Below are 17,822 nucleotides of genomic sequence, written 5' to 3'. Positions count from 1 at the left end.
AGCATGGCTAGTTTTAATTTTCTAATGTAACGTGAGCTGGATTAGGGGATTATCTCCTCTGCAGCTTGCAGGGGTCATGCCTGGAATTTCCCAGCTCCCGGCACAGCGGCGGTGGCCCGTGTGGGCAGCCCATCGCGGGGGCTCGGTGTGGCTGGCTTTCCCCGCTGCGCCCTGCCTGGTGCCAGGCAGCCGGTGATGCAGCGGGATTTCTGCCGGGGTTGCTCTTGGGTGGGAGGTTGCGAGAGCAGATGGTGGTAGGGGTGTGCGTGTGTTTCTTGTCTTGGAAAAAGCAAAATTTGGAAACTAAATGCCCTCTCCCTCTAGTTTTTAACCCTGTATTTTTGTCCTGCTCCCCCAAACTGAGAGAAATGAACTATTTTTAAAATGTGAGTTCTTGTCTGCACGCTCTCAGTGTTTTTCCCCTTTGTCCTTTATCTGGCTGGATCAGAGTTGCATCTCCAAGTTTATTTATATGGTGGAATGGGTGTGAAACAGCCAAATAGCTCAGACAATGGCACATGCCATACATCTGCCTAACAAAATCTGCCAACAAACCGAAAACTCTGCCTGTCTGAAAAGAGCCCGCAATTGTGTGCTTAGGCTCTGAATCGTCCCAGGACTTACTGTACCTTCAGACACTGGTGATCCCGAGCTCCGAGTTGTAGGAAAAAGGCTTTCCTGATAAGCCAAGGAAAAAAAGAAACAAAATGATCTAGCTGTCCCTACCTGACAGCACCCAGAGGAGATTTGCTCAGCGTTTGCTAAGCTTGCTTGGCAAGGAAACATTTGACACTTAACCCTGGGCACCCTGGCTGCCCAGCAGAGCCCGGTGGGTGACCGGCCAAGAGTCACGGTCAGGTTCCTCCAGAGCGTGGTTAAAAGCCCTGTTGCCAAATTAAAGCCAAAATAACAGAGAAAGGCCTAGAGATGGAGGGGCAGGGATATTTATCACTCCTCGTGCCCATGTCCATTGGCACAGCTGACCATGGAGGTTTAAGCATGGGGCACTGCGGGATTGTCTCGTTTCAGAAACACTGCGACAGGCAGAAGGCAAACCTGAGGATCCGCTTCAAGCCCTCGCTCTTCCAGCACGTGGGAACCCACTCCTCGTTGGCTGGGAAGATACAGAAGCTGAAGGTGGGTACCAGCTGCCTGTCCAAGCTGCAGGCAGCCTTTCTGCCAGGCCTGGCCTGCAGGCACCCGGGAGCTGGCTGCTTTTGGGGTGGGGACATCAGTGACAGCAACTGCTGGGACGGTGGCAGCTGGATTTCTGTGCAGTGGTGCAGTGGTTGTGTTTTATTCTGAATTACAGTGAGCTCGTGTAGCTCCTGCTTCTCGGCATGGCAGTGACATGTACTAAGAGTCGCTGCAAGCTTTTAAGCCTGGCCGCCCATCATGAGTGCTAAACCATGATACGGGGCAGCGATTTCGAAGCATCTACTGAAAATCCCTGGAGAGATGACTCCTGGGTTGGTCTGACTTCCTTCCCACCCCCTTCCTTGTTCCTGGGATTTGCTGATAGGCGAACTAGAGCTTGCTGTGTAAAAGCTTAAATTGTTTGTGTATATTTAAACATCAACAAAATCAAGCTTCCCACAGCTATATGTGCAGGACCCACAGACACGCATCCCTGGGCTGTGCTCGGTCCTGTGTCTGTCCAATCCGCAGGTAAATGGATGGTGTAATCCAGTTTGTATCGCAGCGCAGTGCCTGTCAGGCCATGTGATCCAGGCATTTTATGCTATTGCCAGCCTCCCAGCCACTTCTCAGGTGTAAGGACTGTTTGCAGAGCTCCTGGGGCAAGGACACGCGTTCATGGACACTTGGACAGTGAAAGCTCTGTGGTGCCGGATCAGAGTGCAGAGCAGTGGTGCTTCTCTGTGCTGCCTCTCCTGAAGTTGTGTCCTGGGATCCAGCCACGCATTGTCCTGTCTGGTGCCTTCCCCAGATCACTTCCATCCCTTATCATAGAATCGTTTAGGTTGGAAAAGACCTTTAAGATCATCCAGTCCAACCATCAACCTAACACTACCAAGTCCACCACTAAACCAGTTAACGGTAGAGTAGCCATTTCATGTTTCCTGGCTTGGTGGCTGGATCATTTGTAATGAAAGTAAAATCCTTCTGCACTGTGCGAATCGAGAGCTTTTAATTTACAGTGCCCTGTTGCCGGGACCCCTGTTCCTCATGGGCGTGAGCAGCTCATGACCCTTCTCTGCCCTTTTGCTTTGCACCCACCAAGGACAAGGACTTTGGCAAGCAGGCCCTGAGGAAAGAGCATGTCAACCCTCCTGCGGAGGTGAGCACCAGCCTGAAAACCTACCAGCACTTCACCTTGGAGAAGGCTTACCTGCGGGAGGACTTCTTCTGGGCCTTCACTCCCACCGCCGGAGACTTCATCAGATTCAGATTCTTCAAACCGCTCCGCATTGAAAGGCCAGTGCCTGGGGAGGGTTGACGGGGGAGGACATGGGGACAGCCTGGAGCATGTGGAGACACTTTCCTTTTACTCTTCTGGCTCATGTTGAATTTCTTGCCTCTCTCCTGCTTGGCTGTCCAGGAGCAGGGAGCAGTGCTCTTCCTGGGGTGGGGGGGGGGATAACTTTACCCTTTTCTTGTGGGGCCACATTTGCCAGAGCCCTTTGCTTTCCTGTGCTTGTGAGCAAACCGCGCTTCAGCTAATCTGGCACAGAACGTCTCCTTCCAAACCACGTGCCCATGGGCTTTTTGGGAAGGTGCCTGTTAGGTTGAGCTGTTTGGTGGTTCAGCTGGGGTGAAAGCCATCATGCCCTCCCCCCCCCAACTCAGTGTGGGTTTCCATGGCTTTGGTCTCTGTCACAGGTTCTTCTTCCGCAGCGGGAACATCGAGCACCCAGAAGACAAACTCTTCAATACGACTGTGGAGGTTTTGCCGTTTGACGTAAGTGTCTTATTGAGAATTGAGTCGGGGGTGGAGTGGGAAGCAAAAGAGGTTTGAGAGAAGGGAACTGCTTAAAGCCGTCAGGAAAAAATCTTTACAAGACTCATTGCCTTTGAGAGGTGCTGGCTGGGAGCCAGGGGGGTCACGCCTGGTGTGGGACCACCTCGGGAGCGGGGATGCTGCGCTGAGCAGTCACTGGGAGCCATCCGTGCCTGCAGAGGGGATGCTCGGATGGAGGGGATGGAGCCGGGATGGTGCAGCGAAAGCAACAGCATGAGGGCAGCAAATGTCCTCGTGTTTTGGGGCATGAGGCTCGGGGTGCCAGGCACGGGGGGGGGACGAGATGCCAAAGGGCTGCTGGGGAGGGCAGCTCTGGGGTTGCTGCTGTTGCTTGGGGCTTTTGGGTGGCTCTTGCTGCTGGCCTTGTGCAGAGCTCCTCTCCTTCCCGCAGAGCCTGCAGTCAGATAAGGAAGCCTTGCAGGAGGGAAGAGGCGCAGCCGTCAAATACCGCAGGACGCCGGATGGCTACATCCAGATAGGTACAGCAGGGTGTGGGGTGCCCATACCCGCACCTTCAAGTGAATCACGACCCTTAGTGCTGTTTGCTTGGCAAAGAGTAATTTCTACTTGCCAGGAGCCAGGCTGGAACAGGATTTAATTGTCACTGTCTCCTCTCCTCCACTACCCTCCCTCCCCTCTTAGACTTGGTGTCCTCTTCAGAGAGTTTTCAGTCCTATGTTTCTGCTCAGACCTGGGACCATATTATTCAGATTATCCATTTGGCTAACCTGGTCTTAAAAAAAAAACCTCCACTGTGGGCAATTTTGCACAATCCCGCCTCAGCCCATCTCAATTCTCACACCACTTGCAGCTTGGGCTTTGTCTCCTGCCACCTGAGCTTGTTTTAGTGCTTGTCCTGCCTTTGGACAAGGAGTGATTGCAGCCTACGGGGACCCACTGGTGCGTGGTAAAGCCCTGATGTCCCTGCTAGGACTTCTTTTTTTTTAAAAAAAAAATAGACCAAGAAAAGAAGAATTCCCTGGCACACACAGCTTTTTACCATTTTAGCATTCCTCTGCATGCTATCTGGTTTCTCCCAGTGGCATTTTTTTTTTTTTTCAAAAACGACAACCACCAAAAAAAAAAAAAAAAAAAAAAGCACGCCCAAAAATGAGACATAGCAACAGGCTGAGACCTTGCTAGCACTGCGGCTATGAGCCTTGCCTCCGTGGCATGAATCCTGACCCAACATTTGTCTCTTACAGAGCAGTGCTGCCGTCAGGCCACTCTGCCCCCCCCCCCCCCCCCCCCCCCCCCCCCCCCCCTTTGCACAGCAGTGATGTAAAGTCAAATACTCCCCATTGTGTTTTGCTTCGCTGATAATTTTTTGGTTTGTTTTCTTCCCCTCAGTGTAGTGTTTTGCACTGTATTGCTGTCCACGATGCTGTTTTTCAGCCCGTCTGGCGCGTGTCGGGAGCTGCGGGCCGGGGGCTGCCATGGCTGCTCGTGGTCCCCTCGGGCGGGGGCTGGCTGCCAGGGGACTGTCCCCACGTCACCCCGTGCTCTCCCCGCAGGCTCCTTCTCCAAGGGCGTCGCGGAGGGCGAGGTGGACGCGTCCTTCGGGCCACTGGAGGCCATCAGGCTCTCCATCCAGACCGACTCCCCGGTGTGGATCATCTTGAGCGAGGTCAGCCGGGCTTTGTGGGCAGAGGGCTGGCCCTGCCCGGCTCTTGGCGCGGGGCTCCCCACCGCCTCCCCCCAGCTTCTCTCTGATCCCGGCCCTCTCTCCTTTCAGATTTTTATCAAAAAAGCAGAATGACACGGGCGTGAGGAAGAGTGGACACGCGCATGGATCCCCGGTCCTGCTCCCTCCCCTCCCGCTCCCTCCTCCCCGCGGCGCCTCCCCCGGCCACAAGGACAGCCATGCCGGGAGGCGCAGGTGCCCACAGGCCTCGGCTGCCAGGCCGGCACCACCACCCCCGGCCGGTGCTGAGGGGCCAGGGCGTCGGCTTCTCCGGAAGAAGAGCAAAAAGCAAAAACCAATATCCCGTGCAGAGGGCTGGCTTTGCTCCCCCCGGGCAGCGCCCCGGCGCTCCCTCGGCCCCTCGCGGGTGCGTGGCTGCCGCGCGCGCCACTCGGGCCGCACCGACGCAGGGGACGGTTTGGGGTCGGGGTGAGCTTTAGCCAGCGTGGGGACTAAAAGCACCTCCGGCCCAGGACAGGGCAATGGCTGGCTCTGTCTGGGGACAGAGCCGGGGCTTGGTCACGTTGAGTCCTGCCCGCTGACCCCGCAGGCACGCTGGGACCGGGACGGCCAGGGACCGAGGTCTGCCTTGCCTTCGCCCAGGCACTGGTCCTGGCCACAGCTGAGGATTAAGCGAGGGTGAAGACTGACCCTCCTTCGGCAGAGGAGGAACGAATCCGAAGGGGTTGGAGCTATGAGTATGGCAGGGAAAACAAAAAAAAATAAAATATGCCACACTGTGCCTGCCAGCATTGAACACAGCCCCTTAACTCACGTTGAAGTCTCCAGTGTCTTCATGCCTTGAGATTGAGTATAGAAACCATCTTTTTAAATAACTATTTCAGTTATTGATTGGTGTGATTTTTTTTTGGGGGGGGGGGAATAAAAGCAGAAGTAGCCCAGTTCAAAAATAGTAGGGATTAGTGTAAATCCCAATGTCTCTTCAGCTATACACTGGAATGCATTATACTACTTTAATGTGCTGTATTTTTTATTATTGGATACATTTGATTTTTTCAAGTACATCTCTATATATAAATATATAAAATAACATGCACTGTAATAAAAGCTAAATTTAAACTTTTGGTGCGGCGGTGAGAGTCACTCGTGGCAGGGAGGCACATGCTCTGGCTCTGCCTGCCCGTTCCCCTCCCCAGGACGCGTAGGCGTCCCCAGGGACCAGCCGTAGCCCCTGCACCCGAAATGGGAGTCATTCCTCAGCGCTCACCAATACCCGATGCTCCCAAAGCATTGCTTGTGCTGGGGGAAGCACTTAGAGCAGCCCAGTGGGACGCCGGTTATTTTTTTGCCCTAGGAACCTTCACCAGTTGTTAAAAAAAGAAAAGTTGGTCAGGTCTTTGGGCAGCGGGGAGCAAGGAAGGTGCTTGGGCACCAGCACCCCCAAGGGTGCAATTGTGGAACAGTTGTTTTTATTACAAAATACGTTTTGTTTTGTTTTGTTTTGTTTTTAATACTCACATACAGCTTCGCAAGGAGCTGCCTGCTTGATCCCTGCTTTAGTTACCTGCGAACCCTGAGTTTGCAGTGGAAGTTGAAATCCAGAGAGAGGGCAAAGTCTTACTGGTGGGTCGGTGATAAGCGAAGTCAGGGCCAAGTCAAGATCATTCACATCAATACCAAACACAGACATTGCCATTTGGACTAGAGTCAGGCTTTTTTCCCAAAATTTAGATAAGGTTTTAGACAAGCTTACCCATCCTTTCAAGTTAGTTTTAATCGCAGCAGCTTTTCCCATGCAACCCAGTCCTCTACCCCTCAGCTGTTCTCAAACCCAGTCCCCAAGCACCCTTGACAATCACAGGTGATTTCTGCTGAGAAAAGGAATTTATTTTTTGTATATCCATGGTGTGATCCTTCAACATACGTCATTACAGCAGTAAGGAGGAGTGACCACAGCATACGGGTCGGCCCGTGCTCCACGAGGCAGAGCCAGAGGCATTAGAGTTTTGAGAGCAGACAGTGCTACAAAACCTGGCAGCGAAGCCCAGCGGCAGGGGCAGAGCCTGGGCAGCAGTCGCTTTCTAGAAGGGAAATCATCTCTGAAGAGCGGGGCTTTGCGAGCAGAGGAGCGCCAGCATCCGCTCCCTTCAGAGGGAAGCACAGAGATGGGAGATGCTCAGTCACCGACCACACCACGCGAGTCCCTCCCCTCCGCCGAGCAGCGGTTTTGGGAGAGCCGCGGCCCCGCTCACCAGACGCCGAGCAGCCGGAGGGGCCGTGCCAGCGCTGCCGTCCATGCGAAGGAGCGGGGCAGCAGGAAGTGTGCCAGGAGCCCAACCACCGCCAACCCCAGCAGCAGCCAGAGCAGCCAGGCGCTGGCATACAGCGGTCCCAACCTGCGTGGGGAGAAAACACCGTCAGATACCGCCGGCTGACCAGGGGCACGAAGCATGCCGGCGAGGGCTCGGCGTCCCCCATCCTCCTCCGAGACTGCGCTGCGGAAGAGCTGATGGGGCCACGAGCGTGGTGGGGGCAGGAGGGAAGGAGAAGGGGGTGATGCAAACCTGCCTTCAGTCCCACCCGCAGCAAGGAAACCTGCCCCGGGGGACGCACCCTGCACCCAGCCTCCCCGGGTTGGTTTGGGGTGCCCGCAGCCCCCGGGTACTGACCGTCCCTGCGCAGCCGCAGTGTATCCCTGGAAATACTTGAAGCGGGTGTAGAGGTACAGCAGCCCGCACACCGCGGCCACACCTGCGGGGGAGAGGGGAGCCGAGTCCTGATGGAGCCGGGGGTCCCTGGACGCTGCCGGAGCTGCAGCCCAACTCAGTCACTCATGCCCCCGCTTCCCCCTGCGGATGGGGCCCGGCCACGAGAACCACAGAGGGACTCGGCTTTAAAATGGTGTGGGAGTTCAAATGGATTTTTTTCTTCCCTTTTTGTGAGGAGTGAACCTCTCTACCCCCCGAAGTTGCCCCGGGGCTTGGCTTTGCAACACTGCCTGCCGCCGTCCTTCCTCCCATCTTCCCCACGGTGGCAGCCAAATCCCCTAAACCCGCTTGGTACGGGATGGACAGCGGATGACTGATTGTTTGGGTTATGGTTTCTCCTTCTGACACAGCAATTTGGGTATCGCATTGCAGCTCAGCTTCAGTTTGCACCTTCCCTGGCGCAGTGGGAAGCAGCAGCTTCTGAAGCAGAGCGCCACGCTGCTCCCAGCCCCACCACTGCACCAGCCTGACTTTATCTAAGAAAAAAAGTGCAGGGGGACGGCTGGGCACTGGTCTCTCTGGGCAGAAGACCAGCTCGGCTGCTACCAGCAGCTCCATGCTCCATGCACGCTGGAGTTGGGGCGCTCCTCGGTCCGTCCTGCCAAAGGGGAACATTGCTCTCGCCAAGTAATAGCCTCACGGGTACAGAGAGGATGTGTCTGAGTCACAATGGGATTTGAATTGGGGTTTTTTTTGTTGTTGTTTAGAATAGAATAGACTATTTCAGTTGGAAGGGACCTACAATGATCATCCAGCCCAATCCAATGCCTGACCGATTCAGGACTGACCATGTGGTGCACGTGGTTTGGGTTGGGGTTCCCCCATCCCCCTTACTTTGATGGAAGAAGATTCCAGCAACCCAGAGAAGTGAGACAAAGATCGGGAAGTACTCTGAGCAATTCACCCTGGTGAGAACCAGATATGAGTGTTAAAACTGCATCCGCACACGTCACAGAGTGGTTAAGAGGCCAGAAAGGTGAGCTGGAAACGCACAGCGGAGCAAACTGAAAGGGCTGATAAGAGGCATTGCCTTTTCTGCGACCAAGGACACCCAATATCTGTATTTTAGAGACGAAAAGCACCCAAACAATGCACAGCGTTCACCTCACCTGCATTCGCACGGACCCTGCAACAACGAGCCGTGGCCGAGATGGAGATTCGTCTTTGCTGGACCCTCAACAGGCTCCGTCCTCGGCCCCACACACAGTGCCTTTGCAGACATCTAGCGCAGCTACAGCTTAAAAGCTACAAAGGTAGGGGTTCCTTGACATTATTTAAGGAGCCTTCTCTTCCCCTTGCGTGAGCACAGATCAAATTTGGGTGTCGCACAAGTCATGCTCCAAGAAGGAGCCTTCTCCCAGGTTTAATTCAGCTGAAGGTGATCAGATCTGCAGCCGGGTTTTCTTCCTTCCTTTTTCTTTTAGTGACAAAAATACAGATTTTCTGCAAGAAAGGACGGTGGGAGCTGTGCTATTAAAGACAACAGTTTTGTTTCTCGATTTCTCCTACATTTTACCATTCCCTAGGCAATTTAATCTTAAATTTGGCCAAAAATTTACCAAGCCTTGGGGAATGGAGCCAGATTGGGAGCTGGAAAAAGTTTGAAGAACCTTATGCTGCAAATGCAGTTTGAGCTTCAGCGAGCAGAGGCTGCCAGGTTTCCATGAGTGAGTAATAAATCAATACCTTTCTTCCCCTCTTTTTTTTTTAAATATATCAAAACATATTATCCATTTGTATCCTTTTCCACAGGGAAAAGAATAAAGAGAAGAAAAAGCCCACAATGAAGAGATACCTTCTCAAACTCAAGTTCCCTGAGGTCACCTCCTCTGCAGAATATAGCGGAGGGCTTCCCAGTACGCCGCAGCCCACAGCACGACTCCGTTCACGCACAGCCCAGTATTTAATTAAAAGCCTCATCAACAGCTACCCAGCTAGCAAAGGCTGATGCCTCCCATGCGGGCTGGCCTTTCACTGCATTGCAAAAGGACCGAAGCAGGGGTTTTTGTCACTCCACAAATGTTTCCTGCATGCTGGCAAGGAAATGCAGCTCCTTTGTTCAGGATTTAGTGCCATGCTCGAACTACCCTTCAAACCAGCTCCGGCCATTTCCTTTCAATCGCTTATGAAACAGCATGACTGAGAAGAGAGGCAGAATCTGGTGCTTGCTGGAAGCCGAAGGGATCTGTGAACGTTTCCAGTTTAGCTCCAGCATTGCTCTCTCCATAGGAACGCAGCAAAAAGAAACAGCCCTCGGCATGGGCCCGCAAGTGCCGACTTTCACAGTACAATGGCTTAAAAAAAAGAAAAAATAAAAACGTCCTTGTAGTTGGTTCTGCCAGCAAGGGCCTTTGCTTCAATTCAACAGCAAAACCTTACAAGCAAATATTAGGTTATTAATATAGCTTCAGCTACTCTTACAATTTGGAGCCAATATTAATATGAAACTTAATGATTATAATGCATTAATGCGCAGGACCTCTTCCACTAATTTGTAATTTGGCTGCATCTCACAATGCCAGAAGGAGGATTATCGTGGATGGACAGAAACACTCCAGCCAGAGCAAAGTGCTCCAAATCAAAACTCAGACCTCTGCACGCAAAGCATTAAAAAAACCCAAACAACCAAACAAAAACAACCAAACAAACAAAACCACAAGCTAGTATCAGCAGCAGTAAGTGAAAAGGTGACTTGATGGTGACTTCAGTCTTTCCTGGTAGCGATACTTGACTCAAGTCATGTGTAGATGGAGTCACTGCAAAAACATCAAAATCTTACTGAGCTCTGAAGACCCGCTCAAATTCAGGGTGACCTGTTGTCTCGGGAGGGGAGATCTTGTACCTCCGTCGGGCATATATCACCTGCAGCACAAAATAGGCTAAAAAAAGAACACAGGAACGGTAACAGTCCAGCAGCATTTTATTTAGCTAAGCTTTATCTAGCTTGGAATCAAGCGAGTGGTTAGAGGAAAAGAGCTGATACCGTCTAGGTTCATAGTCCAGGGCAGTCACACACGACCTGGAATAAATGCGCTATTTATTTCAGGCTCATACTTTACATTCAGATTTGGCTATCCTAGCAGAGCACGCGTACCGCAGAGCCGCCGTGCTGGCTGGCGCTTTGCATAGTCTGACACTCAGCACGCAGCGGCAGAACCCTCGGTGCTGCTCCCCAGCAGATCAAACACACCCAGGAAGGCCAGCAATGCACATTAAAACCTTACTGAGTCCACATCCCACCACAGAATTATGATTCTCTTTTTAATCTTGCACTCTGTATTTGGAGTATTAGTACACCTTCAGCCAGTCCGATGGGAATAACCCGTAACACCTCCCACTATACCGAGCAGGCGCAAAGCTTTTGTACAAGGATGGCACCACGCCACGGAGCAGCATCCAAACTGAAGCACCAGGACATCGTTAAGTCAATTAGAGATGCTCGTAATCATGGCGATATAAAGAAATGGGGAAGGGGGTGATTATTTCTTCCACTTCATTCCTGGGGGGTAGCCCCAAGGCTTGAGCAGTTCAAGGAGCAGGCACGCTGGCAATGACCGCCTGTGCCAGGTACTAACTGTGTGTCTGCTACGTCGCTCCTTTGAACATTTGTCAGGGACATGGAAAGTCACTTCTTAATGATGGAAACCTGTTAACACGAAGATTTGGACTGTTTCACTGTTTGATGAAAGTTCTTACTCCCACAGGCGATTGCTGATGTTTCAAGCATTTATCTTTTCAGTGCACTACTACGTTGTTACCTTCATGGAAAATGAGGATTTTCATATAAGGGAAAAATAAATTATAAAACCAATTTCTTTGGTGGCTGCGGCAGCGTGCTGCTAGGTGAGTCACTTGGATTAGCAAGGTCCTAACGTAGCAACATTTCCAGAGCATCGAACAGAGAGACAAGGAGCCAGGCTGCAAGGACTGCCTTGCCGACTGTCTTATTCTAACAAAGAAGATAAAAGCAGAACAGCAGGAGAGAGAAGGAAAGTAGGGACACATGTTGCAAGATTAAAGACAGATCCATGCGTGCCTGCAGAAAAGCATTAGAACATATGTAGAAGTAAAGGGAATTAGAAATGTAAATAACCTGATGCTATGTAACCTGCGTATTACACAACGTATTATCCATTTAAATACACAGACATTCGTTTAAGAAAACATCCACCTGCTCTAGTGCCTCCCACATTGTGTGCAGTGACCCAGCTCTAAACAAGAGGTGCTGGGAGAGAAAGGTGGGGAGGAACAAGTTTGCTTTTCCCCTCCCGATTCGTGTAGCACGCCGATTACGGTCAAGGGTGAGGATATCGTCCGGCCTCTGAGGTGCGGCAGGATGCAACACAGCATCCCCGCTCCGAAACCAGGCGGCTGCGCCCGCAGTAACGCACAACTGGCAGTTCAGCGGTGGCTGGCAGAGCTCTGGGAAAAAGGTGATGAAAGCGTGGCCCGCCCCATTACCTCCTCCTCACATCAGATAAGCACCTCTCTCCTACGCGACTATTTAATGCTCTCAAGGTCTCATCCCAGCCACCTCTCAAGAAATGGACCGAGCTAAAGTTACTGCAGCTCTGGCTTGTGGCATAAGCCTGACTGCACCGGGCAAAGAGCCTTCATCCCGCTTCGTGCCATCCGCACCCTTCCTAATGCAGCACTCCCAGTTTTTACTTTCATTAAAAATAATCCAGGCACCAAGCCAGGAAACATGAAATTGCTACTCTCCCCTTAATTGGTTTAGTGGTGGACTTGGTAATGTTAGGTTAATGGTTGGACTGGATGATCTTAAAGGTCTTTTCCAACCTAAACGATTCTAGGATTCTTGTGACTGATGAGCGTGGTAAGAATAATTTCAGATCCAACCTCTCCATCAACTCCATGCTTAACATCTTGCTTGTATACAGGGGCAAGACGAGTCTTGCAACAGATCCCTTACGCTTAGGGATGGATAATATACAAAAAAAAAAAAACACCCAAGAAGAGCAAGAGCCTTCTGGAGGATGGCTAGCTGTCCTCCAAACCTGGTGTATGGGTGAAGCATTAAGGATGGAGAATCACCCTCCGAAAACAGTTCTCTGAATGAGGTGCTGAAAAAAACTACACTGCATAAGCCTTCTCAGCATGGACTTTTAGGGAAAAGAGCTCAATCTGCTGTGCAGAACCTTTCAAACTAGTTTTTTATGATTTGTGTCTCAAGGTTAAACTCCTGTGTGGATTCCCACATGGCTCACAGGGGCTGAGCTCTCCCTGCACGTTGTTCCTCACTAGAAGTATCAGCCAGACCTTCATTCTCTATTTGATTATGTCCACAAACTTACCGGCTATGATATGGTTTGACATCTGCCACATTTGAGTGAACCCAGCAAACAAGCTCTGTGGGGACTGACAGACATTGCATAAGCTTTATTTCCTTTGAAGCCATAATAAAAAGGGGGGGGGACGGACCCCAACCAAAGAAAACCCCCAACAACCGTGGTAGCATTGTTCTGCTCTCTGGTTCAGCGTTCAACACAGGGCAGGGGTACGCATCTACAGTGCTAAGCTCAGAGCTTTGCTAAACTGGGCATAACTAGATTAAAAAGGGGAAAGTTACTTGAAAGAATGTGGAAACTGCAGGCTCCCAGAAAATTAAGAAAATAAAAATCAACCAACCCTGTACTAAGCTCACCCATTAAATTACATCTCCTACATCAGGATGCGATGGAAGAGGATTTGTACGTATAGTGCACATCAGTGCTTCAGGGCTCTGCCATCTCAGAACGAACCCCACATCTGTAACTCGCAGAATGTCCTTTCAAAGCACGCAAGAAAAGCTACTGCACAGCTCTGAATCAAGGTGACATCAGCACACCTGCTTCTTACTAATAGGGAGAAAGGAAACACATTGTATTTTGTAATCACTCCTTGGCTTCCCCCACAGAGACCATAAAACTTTGTCGATCCAGCATAGATAAGAAGGTGCGAATGCTTGCTATTTACGTGCTGGCTTCACACCTAGGTGTGGTTTGCATAGTATGAAAGCAAAATGCCTAAGGCTGCAACCTTTAAAAAATACCTGAAGTTCTGATAAAACAACTATATTTGAGACAAAGCTGCTATCTACCAATTTGCTACTGTTTCCCAACAGAAAGCGCTTAGCAACATTTCAGTAACTCTATTTCAAGTTTTCTTCACGCCTTCTCTTTGCACACTAAACACGCTCTCCATCCCCACTTAGTTTAATAACAAAAAAATTCGTAAGACAAAAGTATCTTCCATTTGTAGTTGCTGATATTTCTCTGCACATTGTTTGAGAGGAAGTTACTGGTAATTCAGAAATCTTGAACTCTGTTCTTCAAGTAGCATTTGTGTTTTAAATGGTGCTTATATTAAGAGATTTATCATCTGATGGCTAAAAAGAGATCAGGCTGCTCAGAAATTCGCATCCATTTGTAAGCAAAGAGGTGCGATAGCTCTACAGTGAATTAATTCAGTAATAAAAAAACCCCACAAACCAACCTTCCTCATAGAAATGTGAAGATTTTAATAAAATGGGTGCTCTGCCCCCACCCCAGGCAGGGGCAGCACCCCCTTCCGTGACCCTGCCGAAGCCCAGGGGGGAGGCGCCTTTGCCCAAAGGACCCACAAATAAACACAAGAGGTAGACAGCTTGGCAACACCACCACTTCTTTCTAAACAGTCTAACCAAACGCATCTATTTAAATTACAAGAAGTTGCCGAGTTTCTTTGAGGATGTCTCTTTTTATTTCTGACCAGAAGGGCTTGCATTAGTTTCCAAATTACTATGTGCTGTCAGCTCATCTCATCACCTGCTCCGTGCAGCTAAGCTGTATGAATTGAACATGTAACGATATAGGTCACAGAAGAGAAACACACGTGTACGCGATGCTCTTTTCTATATACATAGATGTATGTTTTTACACTGACCTCTTCATCTGTGTATTCATCAACCTGCCTTTATTTCAGCTACCTCCAGCCACCCTAAGTTACAAATTACCTGCTGAAATTAATTCACAGAAAATATTTTAAAGACATTCTATTGTTGAGATCATTTTAAGTTTAAAACTTAAATTTTATTTCCTTCTAGGATGCTGGCTTTGAGGTTTGCAAATCATTTTAGTCCCTATTAAATAATGAACATCCCCAGCCGTAACACTTCCACATGAACGGCCAAACATTTGCATCATTTTATCATGTCGGAAAACAGCAACTTCCATTCCAGAGAGACTCCAGTCAAAATACAGGAGCCAGGTTCCACAAAGCTTAATATAATTGGCTTAATACTACCTAGCATTATATAAAGGACATTTACCTTGCTCCAGGACTCCCAAAACTGTGACAGTGGCCAGCAGGTCTATCTGATTTCTCATGTTGCCGCCTGTGGCCCAAAGCCCTTGCAGGTGCGATGGTTGCAGATGCTCTCCAGCCCTCTCTCCCACACTCCCACTACTGCATGCTCTGCAGAGCCTTCTTATTGCTCTGCAGCAACACGTGTTTCCTCCACCACACGTTAACTCTCCCCATGCCACACACTGTCCGAGGCAGCCAGCCACCAGAAAACGCCTACTCCAGACAAATGCCTTTTGCTGAGCTACCTAACAGCAGAAGCTGTCCGTGCGCAAACCGTCAAATTATTGAAATTATATTTACAGATGTTGTACCGTGATTGAATTATATATTGCTGGCAATTGAAAGATGATGGGAATGTTTCCAACCCTTTTATTGCTAATCAGCTCTAAAGCATCTAAATTATGTGCGACGTTGTAAAAAATTAACAAGCATTTACAAATTAATGACTCAACCTTCTGCTCTTATTCCAAGTAGTGGAGCTGCCCACGTGAAAAGATTTTCTAGACTTCAGCTGGAGCAACTTCATTCTGTTACTGGATTCTGAATTTTTAGAAGAGCATTCAGAGATTTTATCCTATTAATTAATACTGTAAGTTTACCAAATAAGAGTATGCTTCCTTTCTAGTGATCAGTCACTTTTTGTAGTTTTCTGATTTTTTTAAAATTCTGCAGTAGAAACCTTTTCCTGGCTAATGTACAAAATACAAGTTCTCAGTTCAGAATGATGGCAGCATAGGATGTAGAAACACACGGACCCTCAGAAATGTTACACTGACATCAGAATTATATCTGTGAAATGTAAAATTAAAAAAAAAAAAAAAGCAAGCCCTGAATAACTTTTTTCCCCACTCCACAAAAGCAAAATATGCATCAATTCAAAAAGTTAATCCTGTGTTTTTGAGCAATTTTATAGGGATAAAAGACTACTCTGACTTTAAAGATTTTAAAACAGAAAAGAAGGCAAAAAAAAGGTATCATTCATTATCAACTAAGGTTTTCCCTTAATTTTCATGAAGAGCTATGGTTGACCATTTCTCTCTGCACAGTCACACACAAAACCTCAGCGCAGAATTTGTGCACAATACCAACAAGAAGTGACCGGACCTACAGTCTCTCCTGAATGGGATACAGCAAGTTCATTCTTCTGGTTTGGCTCTTTATCGCCTCAAAACCCCATCGTGACAGCCTATCAAGTTGAAAACTTAATTAATTCAAATATACAATTGTACATTTAAAAAAAAACCAACACCAAAACCCCAAACCAAACGCAGGTAGAATAGCAAAACTGCTCCCTTTCTCTGCAGAACACTCATACAAGGTGACTTTAGACCCTCTAAGCTGCTAGCAGACCCAGAGTGAAATAGAAATAAAAACGTTAACCTTAACAGAATCTATTGGCCACCCAAGATTTCATCGGGGGTGGGGGGGTGGGGTGGTCTAATACAAAAGTCAAGGGGGAAACGTCACCAGTCTACTGCTTACACCATTTCAACAAACAATTTGGGCTTTAGAAAACACTTCCATTACGGAGTTACATTGGCCTCAGCAAAAACACTAAAATCAAGCCAAAAAAAAAAAAAAAAAAATCAGTTTCTGAGCAGAGGTTGGTCACAAGCTGCCACTGACTCCCTAAAATCTTTGGAAAAACACGCATGTGCACGTCACTTCAACAGGGAACAGTTTAGGAATTTTCTGGTTTACTCAACATTAAATACAATGCAGCAGTTTTAATGGGGCGGTAAAGCAAAAGTTAATGAAGTAGTAACTTCACAGCTCCCCACAGGCTAGAAGCAGCTCATCCTGGTATTGTTACTTATATTACATTTGGTTCTTTATAAGCTTCTGAAGTTACAGGTCCCCTCCTTCCCCCAAACACAACTCAAAACTTGCAGAGTAGGAATATAATCGAAATATACTCAGGTTAAGTCAGGATGCACTCTGTCAGGAAATCTGAAGGCTTGAGCTGGGGCTCAAAAGACATTTTTGATATATAACGAGACACCAACTTCAATGCTTGGAGAATGATCCTTCAACATTTGAAGCCGATTAAAATTCTTATTACACAGGGGGATGCATGAAATTACAGTAGCATGTAAAACAAATACAGCCTTAACAAGAAACGCATGTGTCACACTTTGCAAATTCTTCTTTATCGCTACTGCTAAATCTGTGGTTGGAGAGATCTGAGACGTTAGTTTAGAACTTAAGGCTAGATATCATCAGTTAAAAGTGTACTTGGCAAACAGGAAACACTACATAAATAACTGAATTCTTGGGTCTGCTGCAAGTGGTATGATTCGCTAAGAGAACTGCTTTGAAATGTTTGATTCAGAGTAATTCCTCAAGTAATAGCTTGTTAACAAGAACTTATTAACATCCAAACACACCTCACTAAAGCTGGGCTGCTTTGGGCGCTGATGGAGCCACAGATCCTTGCTTTACTTCTCTTCTAACCAACATCCACGTAAGCGTCCATCTCAAGAGGCTCAACAACCCAGCAGGGGCTGAAAGACCTCTTTTGCCATTATTTTCCACAGCCTCTTCAACCCCCCGGCTCTCGGCAGTGCCTTAGGGACCTTACCACCTCTAAGCCAAAATCTTCATGTAACTTGCTGCCAGTATTTTGTTCCATGTTCAGAAACAGTAACTCATGCTTCCCGTACGTGTTCCTCATTTCGGGGTTTTTTTTTTTGTGCAATCTGCCTACATCAAACAAACATAATCTTTGTCCTTTTACAAGTCTCAAGGAAACCAATTTGAACCTCTAAGGCCTGTTATTTTGAGGGAATCTGAGCATATTTTTTGGAACTCTACAATTTTGCACATGTGAGGTCTCGGTAGTTATTGACATCTTTTTCCCTAGTAACAACAACCTCTGCAGTCTTATTTCCTAGCTTAAGGCCTACAACTGCATTGGAAAAAAAAAAAGAAAAAAAAAGTCCAGAAGCCGTGGGTGTAGCACAAAGCCTTGTTTTCAAAGGAAAGTTTTCTAAGGCCTCTTTATCCAGTTCTGGCCTGTTGAAATGGACTTTCGGAAACCCTAAGACACAGCAGAAGAATCTGAGCCTTAGTAAGAGCCTGA

At 48.5% G+C, this 17,822-nt stretch overlaps 2 protein-coding genes across 2 annotated transcripts in view; one reads left to right on the top strand and one right to left on the bottom strand.

The window, feature by feature from the left end:
• Positions 1-4,739, top strand: part of MGAT4B (alpha-1,3-mannosyl-glycoprotein 4-beta-N-acetylglucosaminyltransferase B) — a 51,379-nt gene extending 46,640 nt beyond the window's left edge. The window contains exons 10-15 of the mRNA XM_075715096.1: positions 1,030-1,137; positions 2,243-2,436; positions 2,842-2,920; positions 3,372-3,459; positions 4,495-4,607; positions 4,716-4,739. Coding sequence (XP_075571211.1) covers positions 1,030-1,137; positions 2,243-2,436; positions 2,842-2,920; positions 3,372-3,459; positions 4,495-4,607; positions 4,716-4,739 — 606 coding nt within the window. The remainder of the gene's footprint in view (positions 1-1,029; positions 1,138-2,242; positions 2,437-2,841; positions 2,921-3,371; positions 3,460-4,494; positions 4,608-4,715) is intronic.
• Positions 4,740-6,873: 2,134 nt separating this feature from the next.
• LTC4S (leukotriene C4 synthase) lies at positions 6,874-14,760 on the bottom strand. Its single transcript, XM_009491318.2, has 5 exons — positions 14,703-14,760; positions 10,173-10,272; positions 8,228-8,298; positions 7,295-7,376; positions 6,874-7,021 (listed from the first exon to the last, which is right to left on the bottom strand). Exons 1-5 carry the CDS (start codon positions 14,758-14,760, stop codon positions 6,874-6,876), a joined length of 459 nt encoding a protein of 152 aa, XP_009489593.2.
• Positions 14,761-17,822: the final 3,062 nt, after the last annotated feature.

Source organism: Pelecanus crispus, chromosome 8, assembly GCF_030463565.1.
Source record: "Pelecanus crispus isolate bPelCri1 chromosome 8, bPelCri1.pri, whole genome shotgun sequence".
Lineage (NCBI taxonomy): Eukaryota > Metazoa > Chordata > Aves > Pelecaniformes > Pelecanidae > Pelecanus > Pelecanus crispus.
The sequence above is the reverse complement of the archived record's forward strand: the minus strand, read 5'-3'. Positions and strand labels throughout refer to the sequence as shown.